Source organism: Peromyscus eremicus, chromosome 5 (assembly GCF_949786415.1).
Source record: "Peromyscus eremicus chromosome 5, PerEre_H2_v1, whole genome shotgun sequence".
Lineage (NCBI taxonomy): Eukaryota > Metazoa > Chordata > Mammalia > Rodentia > Cricetidae > Peromyscus > Peromyscus eremicus.
Window position 1 is genome coordinate 41,000,853 of NC_081420.1, and position 14,037 is coordinate 41,014,889.

Sequence of the window (14,037 nt, forward strand, 5' to 3'; positions counted from 1 at the left end):
CTTGAGTCCTCATCAATGCTTCTGTCTCTTCATTGAATTCCATTTTCAAGTTCTCAATTGTCTTCATCATTTCCATCAACCTTATGCTGTGTTTTCTTCATTATCACTCAAATGTTTATTCTTCTTAAGTTCTTTCTCCTTAATTTCATTGAGCTGTGTGTGTGTGTGTGTGTGTGTGTGTGTGTGTGTGTGTGTGTTCTTTAAATATCTTGAATTCTTTGATGAAGTTTGATTGCTCTTTTTAAATTTTGTGTTCTGGAGTTTATCTAGGCAATTATCATTGGCAAACAGATCTACAGGACTGGCAGGATTCAGAGAGTAAATACTGGCTTGATCTTTTATAGTGTTGGTATTTTTGCAATGATATCTGGGCATATGCATTCTTTTGTTAGTTCTAAGTCTGTTATGGACACATTTATGGACAGAAGACAGTATGTGTGAACAAGTTGAGCTTAGAGACTCCAAATGGCTTCAGTGGAATGAACTCAGGTAGACAGAGGGCACTGGGCTTGTGTATGAGATACATTTACTGGTCCAAGCCTGAAGTATAGGGGTGGATCTAGCTTAGTAGACATGTTGGATATGGCTTGGGAAGGGACTGTGGGCTTGGGGATGGGTAGGGAGAGTCCTTGCTGAAGTCTAGAGATCATTTGTGATACAGGCAGTAGAGGGCAGACTAGGCTGTACATAGAACCTAAGCTAGACCAGATGGGTGGGGAGAAAGCAAGGATGGGGAGGTCAGGGAGACTCATCAGACTAGACCTTAGAAAGGGAGATGGAAATCTTGCTGTGTAGAGAGGTTGAAAGCAGTGCAAATGGGACCTGTGCATGGTGGCAGGTAGGAGGTTCCTGCCAGAAGTCTAGAGGTCAGCTTTGACGCAGGAGGGGGTGGCCAGACTAGACTAGGGTACTGGATGTAGGACTCCATCTGGTTGGTTGGGGAGAGGGTGTAGATGGGGCCATATTTTGAACTTTTGTTTCCAAGTTACTCACTATTATACTCACTTTGACTGTCTTGTAGAGGTCTTGAATAGATTTTCTTAATTCATTTATTTGTTTGAATCTTCTATATGATCATCAATTCTTTTCAAAAGGAAGACTGAAGTTTTTCATAGACATTTCAGTTATCTCTGTAGTTTTGCATTCCATTATATGAGAGTTGGTCATTTGGGGATGTGTCATGAATATAATTGTTTCGTATTTCTTGAGTTTGTTAAATTTTGCACATATGTTGGAGTGTATTTATCTTTCAGTTTTGACCTTCTCTTCTCTTCTTCCTAGTCTATTGGATGTTTTGTTTTTATGACTCTTCCCCAGGGATCTCTTCATGCTTAGCTATGGGTATTGGTTATGCTTGGTGTTGGTTGTCAATGGACTTTTGGAGGTTAAAAACCCTCATCATCCCTTGGCTTTTGCGAACACTCTAGGGATAAAACAAGTATCAGACCCACTGGCATCTGTGTACTCACTGGAAGCTGTGGTTTCCAGTAGGCCCCAAACAACCTCTGAGACTCAAGAATACAGATTTCTGGCCCTGAAACGACTCCTGAAACCTTAAAAGTCAAAATCCCAGACCAATCCTGACCTGTGAGATACTGAAGCCATAGCCTCGGTTTCTCAGTGGACCTAGGGCCTTCCAAAGCTGTGGCCCTGCACTGATCTCTGGAGCCACTTGGGATGAAGAGCTAGTCCTGTGATACTCACTGGTCCCTATGAAACTGGAAGTTTGATTCCACGTTCTACACTAGTTCAGCAAACTATTCATTGAGTATTGGCTGGTTACCATACAAAAATATTAAGGTCATAGCAAGGACTAATAGCTTTGGGGAGGCCATGTGGATCTATCCCTTACCCACCCAGCTGGCAGATGATGCATTCTAACCCCATGTGTCTTGTTAATCTTTCAAAGAACTAACTTTAAAAAGATGTATTGTTGTTTATTATTTTTCTTTTTTTTTGAGATTATAGTATAATTATATCATTTCACTTTTCCCTTTTCTCCCTCCAAGACCTCCCATATACTCCTTACTGTCTTCTAAATTCATGGCCTCTTTTTCATGAACTTAATTTTTGTTACATATACATATATATGTACATATATGTATATACATGTATATTCCTTAATATATAAAATGCAACCTGCTTAATCTGTATAATGTTACTTGTAAGTATCTCTTCAGGGTCTGCTATTGAATATCCAATTGGTATGTGCATGTTTGCACAGGTATACACTACACACGAACCCACACACACACAAACCTACACACACAAACTCACACACAGAAATCTATTGTTCAAAGTCTTTAGGATTTACACTTTTAAACATCTGGGATCCATGTTACAAACCAAATGATAGTCCATCCAGAGTGACACACCAAGTAATCCCAGAAATTGGAAGGTAGAAGCAGGAGGTTCAAGAATTCAAGGTCAGAAAGGGTTATATGAAATGATGCCCCAATTAAAAATATTTTTATCATTGTAAATTATTTAAAATTATTTAAATTACACCTATGTCACTCTAGAACTCAATCTTTCAATATAGTGAGAATAAACACAACTATTTCCTGTATTAGAATATATTTAATCACAGAAAGTTTGGGGACGTTGATATTCAGTGTTTATTTGAAGTATTAAAAAGAACAGTTGATACATACTGATAGTTAATATTGACTAATTTAGCAGATGATTGAAACATTAATATACATAAATGAGATAATGTTTTTAACTTTTAGGAGTCTAATGTACTATCCATTGCATACCAGAGTGTTTTTTTTAATTAATAATTTTAAGATCATCAAAATAAGATCAAATAAAAAGTCTATAACATGCTAGGATATTATGAAAGAAATATTTAAAGACAACAGCTTTTAGTTTATTAAAAATCATATTGGAATGGATTGGCCTTGTCCATTGCTACAAAGAACTAAGATGATATTAGCACTGTGGGAATTTCAAGAATAAAACCTTGAGAAAAATATAAATAAAAGAAAGCTAGATCTTGACATCATAATAATTCTAAAGTTTTTCTCATAAGCCATGACAATTTTCTGAGATTTTTAAAGAAATGCTTGTTTGTTTTTAAAAACCATTTTAGTCCCACAACACATGCTAAAATTTATTATTTCATTTTATTTTCACAAGAAAATCATGGGAAGGTACCCACAAGGGGAATTTCTATGGTGTCTTTTGCCAAGAAATTTCCACTGAGATTCATTATCTACACGGAGAGCGAAGTCTCAGGGCTTTATAAGGCACAAAAGCCCCTCCTTTGCTTTGTTTGTTTTCTGTGGTGCCAGGACTCAAACCCAAGGCCTGGTGCAGAAGGGCAAAGTGTCTACCCCGAAGCCACATCACCAAGTCCTTCCTCAGTTATTTTCTTTTCAGAGTAAAATATATTTCCTCACTTTAAAATACTTCTGATTTTTCATATCAAATATTAAGGATTTATGTTATATAAAGCCACTCTAGACAGAGGGAGTAGTCAATGCTTATCTACTATTAACACTGAATTCTGATAAAAAGACCAATATTCACATTTACAAGAAAGTGAGGTACCACCACAAAAAGTCAACATTAATTCAAGGTAGGTGTTTCATATGGGTGGAGATTATTCCTCTGATTTGATGTAAGTTTTGCATAACTCTGCATGCTATGAATTCTTTGTGCAAATTTGCATATTAAAGAATGTATGCATAAATTACATTTTGATACTAACAAGAACCTTTATAATTTACAACATTGAAATGCATTTTTAAGGTAGTCCAGGGATCCTCCTTGCCTTAGTATTTCTGCTAATTAAAATAAATGTACACAAATATTAAAATGTTGAAGGCCTTAATATTAGATTCAAGTGAGATGATCTGAGAAATTAAAAAAAATAGAAGGAAAGAAAATGCAGACATTATGAGAGGAAGAGAACTGATAGTATTTGGATGCAACTAGAAGAGATATTGCATTAAATATTGCACATTAAAAAGCAGATGAATGTTGTGGTCCATGCCTGCAACCACAACATTGATGAAGCTGAGATAGGAATCTCATCACATATTTGAGCCTGCCAAAGCTATATGGTGAGTTTCAAAAAAGCCTAGCCTGCAGAGTAAGACCATGTCTCAAAATATATGACTGAAAGAAAGGCAGGATGGAGAGGGCTGGAGGGAGAAAAGGTGTTCTTATGTATAATGGACTTATAACTAAATAAGTAGACAAAAAATAATGCACAACTGTCTAAATGTATTACAGATTACAACTCACAATGTGAAACTCACTAATGTACTCATAGTATGCTGATAAGTCATGTTGCTTTAATAACATTTCATCTCTAGGATTTGCGATGAATTATTTTACCTTTTTTTTTTTTCAAGCTCTGAATTTATTTCAAGAGATCATTTCCTCTTAGTGAAATGCTTGACTTTATAGCCTAAATTTAAATTGGTAAGTCAGTTAAAAGTTTGGAGAGTAGAGCAATATTTGTTGTTTCTATGAACTCTGAACTCATCTAAACTGACCTTTAATCTAACTAGAGCATGGTGAAGGTAAGTAGATCACAGATGTTAGAATTTAACATGAGGTAAGTCAACATGAGTGGTTCCTAGGCATTCTTTAGATCATCCATTTATTATCCTTATTCTTCTAGCTCACATAAGATCATCTAACCTTTTCTTTACTTGTCTATTATTCTATTAAAATATGCTGTATTGTAATTCTTGCTTAAATGTATAGAATCATTAATCTTTCTCTTGGTGGTAACAAAAGGCAATATTTGTTTCATGCTTTCAAATATTAAATCAGTTCTGTGAAATGACATTCCAAGAAAAGTCTCTTAATAACTCATGTTATTTTATTTAACTCCATATCTTGACTGTCATAGAAATTCCATACTAAAATACAAGTCTTCACCTTCACTTGAATTCACCAGTCAACAAAAGTAATGAATCTAGGCAATGAAAGTGCTCCAAAGATCTTCATTCTTTTGGGTTTCTCCAACCATCCATGGCTGGAAATGCCCCTCTTCATAATGGTGCTTGTTGCTTATGTCTGCACAATGCTGGGAAATATCTCAATTATTGTTCTATCCAGGATAGACCCCCAACTGGACAGCCCAATGTATTTCTTCCTTTCTAACCTCTCCTTCTTGGACCTGTGTTTTACTACAACCACCATCCCTCAGCTGCTTCTGAATCTTTGGGGCCCAGATAAATCTATCAGCTATGGAGGCTGTGTGACACAGTTTTATGTTTTTCACTTCCTGGGGGCTACAGAGTGCATCCTCCTGGCTGTGATGTCTTTGGATCGCTACATTGCCATATGCAAGCCCCTACGGTACCCATCCATCATGCACCAGCAACTGTGTATCCTCCTGGTGTCCATGGCATGGCTGAGTGGTTTGGCTAACTCGTTGCTTCAATCAACCCTCACTGTCAAGCTGCCACTTTGTGGAAACAACAAAGTAGACAACTTTCTCTGTGAGGTCCCAGTGATGATCAAGATGTCCTGTGCTAACACTGCATTCAACGTAGCTATGCTCTCCATTGTAGGGACTTTCTACTCCCTGGTTCCCTTGTCACTTATCCTTGTTTCCTATGGGTTCATTGTGGCTACTGTGCTTAGGATTCGTTCCTCAGAGGGCAAGAAGAAAGCCTTTAATACATGTGGTTCTCATGTTGTTGTCGTGTCTCTTTTCTATGGACCGGTAATCAGCATGTATGTACAACCCTCATCTTCTAATTCCCAGGACAAGAACAAACTTCTGTCTCTGTTCTACAGTTTGGTGACTCCTATGCTTAACCCCTTTATCTATACTTTGAGGAATAAGGACATGAAAGGAGCGATGAGGAGGCTTCTTGTCTCATTGTATCACAGGGGAACAGAGCAAACCTAACTTTTAGACCCTTCCTCTGCATTTGTGGCTTCAGTTCTAACATTATCTTTTTAGCATCCATTAGCTCTGTTCTATCTACGTATATCTTTCCATCATACTGCTATGATTTCTTCACTCATTGTAAACTCTAAGCCTAATTTGTCCGCAGTTTGCATGAGCATGAAAACAGCCACTTAACTAAGTTGCTTTGTATCTGTCTAGAGATCTGTTGTAGAAACCTAAGGAATTGGCAATAAATAAATGCTTACTGATCAGTTTTGTCAAGCTACAGCAATAGTAACCACAACAACAATGAGGATGACTCAAAACAACAAAAATATATAAATTTTTAATGTCATTTTGGAAAATAAGTAAAAAGAATTTAGCTTGCTGTTTACCAAGGCTTAAATTTCTATTCAAGAATTATCTATTTCATAACTGGGTGTAATGGTGCATGCCTTTAGTCCCAGGACTTGGAAGGCACGTCATAGATGGATCTCTGTGAGTTCAAGGACAGCCTGGTATACATAGTAAGTGCCAAGACAGCCAGAGATACATAAAAGCACCCTGTCTTGGGGGAAAAAAAAGAATTAACTATTTAATGAATTACCAGCAAGATCAAGTGAGTTGTTATCTCACATTTTGTAAACTGTCAACCACACATCCACTAATCTTTTAAGAAGAAAATACTTAAAATTTCTGACTTTTGCCATCTACAAATCTTGATGGATTCCTTTCTTTTGAGTTATTTGGCTAAAGCCAGTCTTTTTAGGTTTCAGAAAGAAGAGCTGATGATTAAAATCCTTAGAAATATTTACATAATTCTTAGTATTGCAAGTTTTTTGGGAAATGAGATGTTAAATAGATGAGCAAAATGGAAAGCAGAGAAAAATGGATAAAAAAGTAGAGAAAAATTTAAAGTAAATTGACTATCAAATCATGAAATTTTACATGGAAATGAAGCCTAAAGATTGATGATGTGTGGTGATATATGTTATTTTATTAATAATATCAACAAGATAAATAAGTAATTGTCTCATACTTTTGTGCACCTTACCATAACAACACTGTCATCTTTCAACTTCTTTTTAAGGAAAATGTTTCTTTGCTTCTCTAACAACCAAGAATGTGTGTAAGGTCTTCATACTCCAACCGTTATTTTCTTCCAAACAACAACAACAACAAAAATCTACTAATAGAAAACAAACCTGAGACACAATATATACTGATTCCAACCAGTTATTACTAATGATAAATTCTCTCACTTTTCAACTTGTGCTTTATTGTACACATTCTTTATTGTCTGTGCATGTACAGCATACATGCACATGGGTACAATACACCTCTCCCTGTAGACTTCAGGGGAAGAATGTTGCACTTTGGTTTCTGTTAGAGACAGAGAAATTTCATTCTTTAGTAGGCTAACTGGGTCCACAGATAGCCATGTCTACTAAGAATCAGAGAAAAAACAGTATAGTTTAGAAAATAACTCATTAGGAGACACCGAATCCCAGACTCTGAAGAGACAAAAAGAAGATGAGCTGCAGGCAGGGAGAGAAGTAAAGCCTCACTTTGGGGCTGAATTATAGGTAGCCTATTATGACAATCTGAGGGCTGAGAGAAAGCTGTCTGTAATAGTTTATTATATCTCCCAAGGTATTTGAAACACTAATCAGTAGTAATAAATATAGTAGCAAATAGACTACTTTAAGGCATAGTTTTTTAAGATTGTGTAAATATTTTTAATATTTTTTAAAGACTGTGTTTACAATTTTAAAGTCAGTATTCATTAGATAATTGCTTTATCTTATTAATGTTATAACTTATGAATAGATGATAACTTATTGCACTTTACACATTAAGCACAATATTGTTCTCTTTCTCTACTGAATATACTTTGTCCTGAACATGTAAGTAACTCTTTAATGTGTACCTCTTATAATCAATAAAAGGGGTATAATTGGAGATGAATTGTGTCAAAACATTAAAATTCAAGTTTGGATGTTATTTCTCAGTAAACATATTGAAGAACATTTCTCAAATGCAAGTTTTAGAAGTATGCTATTTTCTCACGTGTAAGCAAATGTGTCTTATATTAGTATCTTGAGAATTCTGCATAAAAATCTATGTTGAGCTTGATGTGGTGGCAATACCAGCACTCAGGAGGAAAAAGTAGGAATATAATCACTAATTCCTGACCAACCTGGTCTAATGAGTGATAGCAAGCTCCAAGCAAGCTGGGACTATATAGGGAAACAATGTCTAAAAAATTTTCAACAAAAATTTTATTGAAAAGCGTTCTCACTTAATTTTTATATGATTCACGTAGTGAGGACATCATAGGGAAAAAAACTTTGAAGTATCTATTGGAAAGTGAATTTAAAAATCAGACGGGAAAATTATGGTCCCAATAAAGATAAAAATTGACACTATAATTACTGACAGACAAAGAATGACTAAGAACATAAACAGAATTTAGATTCTTGTTTGAATAAAATTCTCTAGTGTCCAGATTGAGAAGATAATCAAGGTTGACAAACACTTGACCCAATGAACCGAAAGAAAGAAGAAAGAAGACAACCCCAATTAACAGAATGAAAGACTGAGGAAGGCTGGGAGGAGGAACAACAGTCTTCCCCGGGGAAAGGCACACCTGTACCAGAACTTCAGTGTGGTGATATTTCATTTGTGCTAAAATGTGATGATATTTTATTTGTGCGTTAATAAATAAAACTTGCCTGGAGATCAGGGGGAAAAGGCCAGCCATTTTAAGTAAACACAGAAGTCAGGCAGGACATGCCCTTAATACTTTAGCAGGCAGGATCTCTGTGTGTTCAAGGTCACACTAGGGAACGGAGCCAAATGTGGTGACACACGTCTTTAATCCTAGTGCCAACCATAGAGACCTGGAGGTCTACAGACAGACAGACAGTGACAGAGCTGTGTAGGAAGAGGAATTGAGGTAGCTGGGCTAAGAGAGCCAATGAGAGGGCAGAACAGCAAGGCATATGAAGCCTGGGTAGACAGGAAGCTCTTTGGAAGCTTCGGAGTTGGTGAGATGAGGTTAGTTTGTGACTTTCCCTATTTCCCTGATCTCTCTTAGGCTTTAATCCAAATTTCTGGCTCTGTGTTTTTTATTTAATAAGACCATTTAGAAATTCGGCTACACTTTAGCCCTGAAAATATACATACACATACATTATACAGACTGAGCAGGTTGTATTTATGTATTTAGGATTATATGTACATCTACATATTTTTTTGCAACAAAATTTAATTTTAAAAGAAGCTATGGATTTGAAAGAGAGAAAGGAAGTGTATATGGAAGGAGTTGGAAGGATGAATGGCAAAGAGGAAACGTAATTACATTATAATCTCAAATACTAAAAGAAATATTTTTTAAAAACTGAGCATAGAAACATTACAAAAGACATAAAAATATCAGAATATTATAATAAAATACTTAAAAAACTTACTCCATTAGAAAATCTGAAAGAAACGGCTGAATTTCTACGTTGATCCAAACCACCAAAGTTATGCTCAGAAGAGATCAATGACCTAAACAGACCCATAACAAATTCAGAAATTGAAACAGAAACCAAACAAGCAAACAAAACCTTTGGATTAAAATACAACAACAACAACAACAACAACAACAACAACAACAACAACAACAACAACAACACAGGACCATACAGATTTCACAGCAGAATTCTACTAGACCTTTAAAGAAACAGAAAAAGGGAGGAAGGGAGAGAAAGAAGGGAAGCTCTGTTGAGTCGGCCTCTAGGTGGCTCTAGAGGCAAAGAAAACTGACTTCACACCTCGCTCAGCTCCAGAGCAAGACTCCCAGGATGATGCTGAGACTGGCCCAGCTAACCGGTCAAGCGCAGTGACACACCGGATTCTAGGAGGCAGACATCTGTCTGCAGAGACAGCGGTGCACGCATGTCACAGAGCGAGGGCCACACACAGACGCAGGCTCGTGCTGCCGGACGGCCTGACAACCACGCCTGCATGCGGTGAGGAATTGTGTGAAGACACTTCAGGCCCCAGAGGGCGAGAAGACACCACGTACGAACTAGATTGCCGCTCATTCTCTTTCTCTTACCTCTGTGCCTCTCTTAATAATTTCAACGTAGAGAACTAGCCTTGTCTTGTTTGGGGTCCCACATCCTTTTAGACTATACCAAAGAACATTTGCTGGCCTCGAGCTGCGGGCCTCCCCGTCTCAACCCAAATGCTGATTCTTTCTTTCCAACTTTATCTTGGAACTCTACGGTTAGCAGGAGCCAGTTTCTCTTCTCTTCATCTCTATTGTTTCGCCTTCAGTGTACTTTTTTCTCTTGTGTTGAGTTTTATCTTTTTTTTTTTTTTTTTGTATTGTCCTAATACTACTCGCTGGTTTTCCTGTGATAACCTCCTTTCCAGTCCTAGAAAAAAATTGAGATTACAACATAATTACACCAATTCTCTCTTCCTTTTTTTCCCCTCCAAACCCTCCCACACACCCTTCCTTTCTCTCTTTAAAATTTCTGACGTCTTTTTTTATTGTTATCACATCTATATATATTCCTAAATATAACCTGCTCAGTCTGTATAATTTTACTCATATGTGTGTTTTCAGGGCTGACTATTTGGTAATGAATAATCAATGGATGTGCTCTTCCCTAGAGAAGACTTTTTCTCCCACTCTCGACATTCCTTTGCCTATAGTTCTTCGTGTAGGGTTGAGGCCTCGTGGGCTTTCCCACATCCACTGTAGCATCCTTGTTCAGCTCATGTTTAGGCAGTCATGAAAGTTAGATTTTATGAGTGTAGCTTCTGGAATTACTAGGAAACAATTTCACAGCAAACTCTCCAATTTTCTGTCTTTACAATCTTTCTCACAATGTTGCTTGAGCCTTAGATGTGGTGGTATTTTATAGATGTATCCATTGGTTGTGATTTATGTAGTGGCCTTTATCTGTTGTAAAGAAAAATTTCCTTGATAAGGAAGTGTAACAAGTCTTTTTCTGTCCCACCAGTCAGCTCCCAAATAATGACACAGAGACTTCTTATTAATTATATGAAAGCTTGGCCTATAGCTTAGTCTTGTTCCTAACTAGCTCTTACCTCTCTTCCATTTTGCACCTCTTGTTTCCTGTCCATATCTCCTGGCATCTCCCACATCTTCCTCCTTCTCTTCCTTTTCCTTCCTCGAAATCCCACTCATATCTCCTGCCTAGCTATTGGCCGTTTAGCTTTTTATTACACCAATCACAGCAATACATCTTCACACGGTGTACAAATATCCCACATTTCCCTCTTTTTGTCCAAATAAAAAAGAAAGATTTTAACTCCAACATAGTAAAACTATATACAATAAGAACAACTACCAAGTAAGAATTACGTTCACAATGTTTAGTCCACATGTATTTGGCAAATTCAGAGAAAGTACTGTATTATCTATCCTATCTTAGTGAGTCCAAAGTTTTATGCCTAAACCATCTTCTATCATAACTTGTACTACCATCCTAAAAATATCTTTTTAGACCTAAAAACATCTTTTTAGATAAACGACTTAAGTTTTTATATTTCTCAACTGTCGGGAGCCATGAGATTGTAACATTAAGCCCAGGAGAGAACATATTATTCTGCCAAGTGCGCAATTCTAGGCTGCTGATGCCAGCAGGAGGTACATTGTAGGCAAAAACGAGACTGTCTGTTTCCTGACTCAAGGACAGGACAGGGATGTGGTCTTCTTAAGACAGCATCTGCCTATGCTGTGTGTGTCAGCATTGTTCTGAGTGCAACTTTTGTATTATTTGCTCTGCCTTAAAGTTGTATATAAGCAGGCTGAGAAATAAACTCAGGGCTGCAGTGTTCACTGACAGTCCTCCCGAATCTATCTTATGTCTCTGTCTTTTCTTAATCATCACTCCCCACTCAGGCTCTGTTTTGGCTGTGCCAGCAGGTACCGGCAGGTGGTGTGTGAATAGGGACCTGAGACTTGGGGGCTGTAAAGAAGGACACTACTGTAGATGTAACAGTCTTATTTAAATAAGAAACACAGAGCCAAATGCAGAGTTAAAAGCCCAAGAGGTCAGAGCAGCAGCTGAGAGCTGAGACTAAAAATGGCCTTCTTACCCTTCGCTGCCACTGTCGTCCTTCCCCTCAGCAAGACACCTACTTCCTGTGTGTCTGACTTTCTGTTCTGCCTTCTCATTGGTTGTAAACCCAACCACATGACCTCCTCGTCACTGCCTGTCTATACAGACCTCTAGGTCTCTATGGTTGGTATTGAGATTAAAGGTGTGTGTCTCCATGCTGGCTGTATCCTTGAACACACAGACTCTGCCTGTCATGTGATCGGGATTAAGGGTGTGAGCCACCACCACCACCGGCTTCTGCTATGGCTTGCTATTAGCTCTGACCCCCAGGCAACTTTATTTATTAATATACAAATAAAATCACGTTTTAGTACAAATGAAATATCACCATACACTACCAGGAATTTTAGCTTGCAAAATTAAGGGGGCGGTGAGTAACTTTTGGGAGAAGAATGGGCTAAGGTGATAGCTGTCTGCTTTTTGCTCATATGCTTAAAGATGTGTTCCCCACTGGAGGAGCTAAGGTAGAACAACCAAAATTGCTCCAGTTTCTGAAATTCATAGAGGATGTATGGCCCTGGTTCTCTGCAGAAGGGACTGTGAGCTGATTTATAAAAGGATAGGGAATAAGCTGCAAGATTTTTTGTTTATTTGTTTTGTTTTGTTTTTCGAGACAGGGTTTCTCTGTGTGCCTTTGAGCCTTTCCTGGAACTCACTTGATAGCCCAGGCTGGCCTCGAACTCACAGAGATCTGCCTGGCTCTGCCTCCCAAGTGCTGGGATTAAAGGCGTGCGTCACCACCGCTGCCCGGCTAGGATTTCTATGATATGTATGGACCTGGGAAGGTTCCGGCAGATACATTAGGTTTATGGACACTCATTAGAGACAGTTTATGAATGAGATAAAATACAGGAAAAGCCTGTAGTGGCAGAGAAAAAAATCGGAGAAAATGAAACTAGACCTTTCACCCAGCTTTTAAAGAGTCTATGTATACAGAACCTGTTACAGATCTGTTGTTAGAATTGGAGGAGTTAGAGGAAGAGGCTGCTAAGTCTCATAATGAAGATTTTCCACCTTTAATGTCTATGGCTGTGGAGAAGGTAAAGGGAAATCAAAAGGAACCGAGGGAATACAAAAAATTAAAGAGATGGTAGAGTCTTTGTCACAAGAAATGAAGTTGCGAGTGACAGAACCAGAGAGACTTTATCCTTCATTTCAGAGTCCTTCGCCTATTGTAATAGCAGGATTAGACCCACCAGTCAGAGTAGAAAAACCTTCAGTGACTGTGGTGGTACATAAGACACCAGGGCAATGGCGTACACTGTCCACAGCACAAGTTTCTCCTTTACAGACCGTAGTTAAGGGAGGCTGCGAACCAAGGCGAAGATGTTCAGGGTTTTCAGATGTTCCCTGTAACAGAGCAAAGGAATGCTCAAGGGAATCTAGTCAGAAGCCATGCTCTAATTCCATTTAAACAACTGAAGGAAGAAAAAACTGCATGCGCTCAATATGGGCCCATAGTTCTATTTACACAAGCTATGCTGGAGTCCATGGCCACAGAGGCCTCCCCCTCAGGAGACTGGAAACAGCGAGAGCCTGTCTGTCAAGGGGGAGACTATCTTCTTGGCACAAGAAGTTAACAAGACCAGAGATACCTTTTCCTAAGTATATATTATCCATTACATAGATGATATTCTTTTAGCCCATAGGAATGCAGGACACCTCTTAGCAGCCTAAGCAAATTTACAAAAGGCCTTAAAAGAGCAAGAGCTTAGCCAGGCTACGTTGGCGCACGCCTTTAATCCCAGCATTGGGGAGGCAGAGCCAGGCGGATCTCTGTAAGTTCAAGGTCAGCCTGGTCTACAGAGTGAGATCCAGGACAGGCACCAAAACTACACAGAGAAACCCTGTCTCGAAAAACAAAGAAACAAAAGAGCAAGAACTTGTTATAGCCTCAAATAAGGTTCAACGTGAACCACCTTATTCTTATTCAGGTTATAATTTATATCCAAAAGCTATTGTGCCACAGAAGATTTGAATTAGAAAAGATCAGCTACATACTTGAAATGATTTTCAAAGATTATT

The 14,037-nt window shown here is 38.1% G+C and overlaps 1 protein-coding gene across 1 annotated transcript; it reads left to right on the forward strand.

The window, feature by feature from the left end:
• The first annotated feature begins 4,930 nt into the window (after nt 1–4,930).
• LOC131910460 (olfactory receptor 2B11-like) lies at nt 4,931–5,881 on the forward strand. The gene has a single exon (XM_059262391.1). It carries the CDS (start codon nt 4,931–4,933, stop codon nt 5,879–5,881), a length of 951 nt encoding a protein of 316 aa, XP_059118374.1.
• Nucleotides 5,882–14,037: the final 8,156 nt, after the last annotated feature.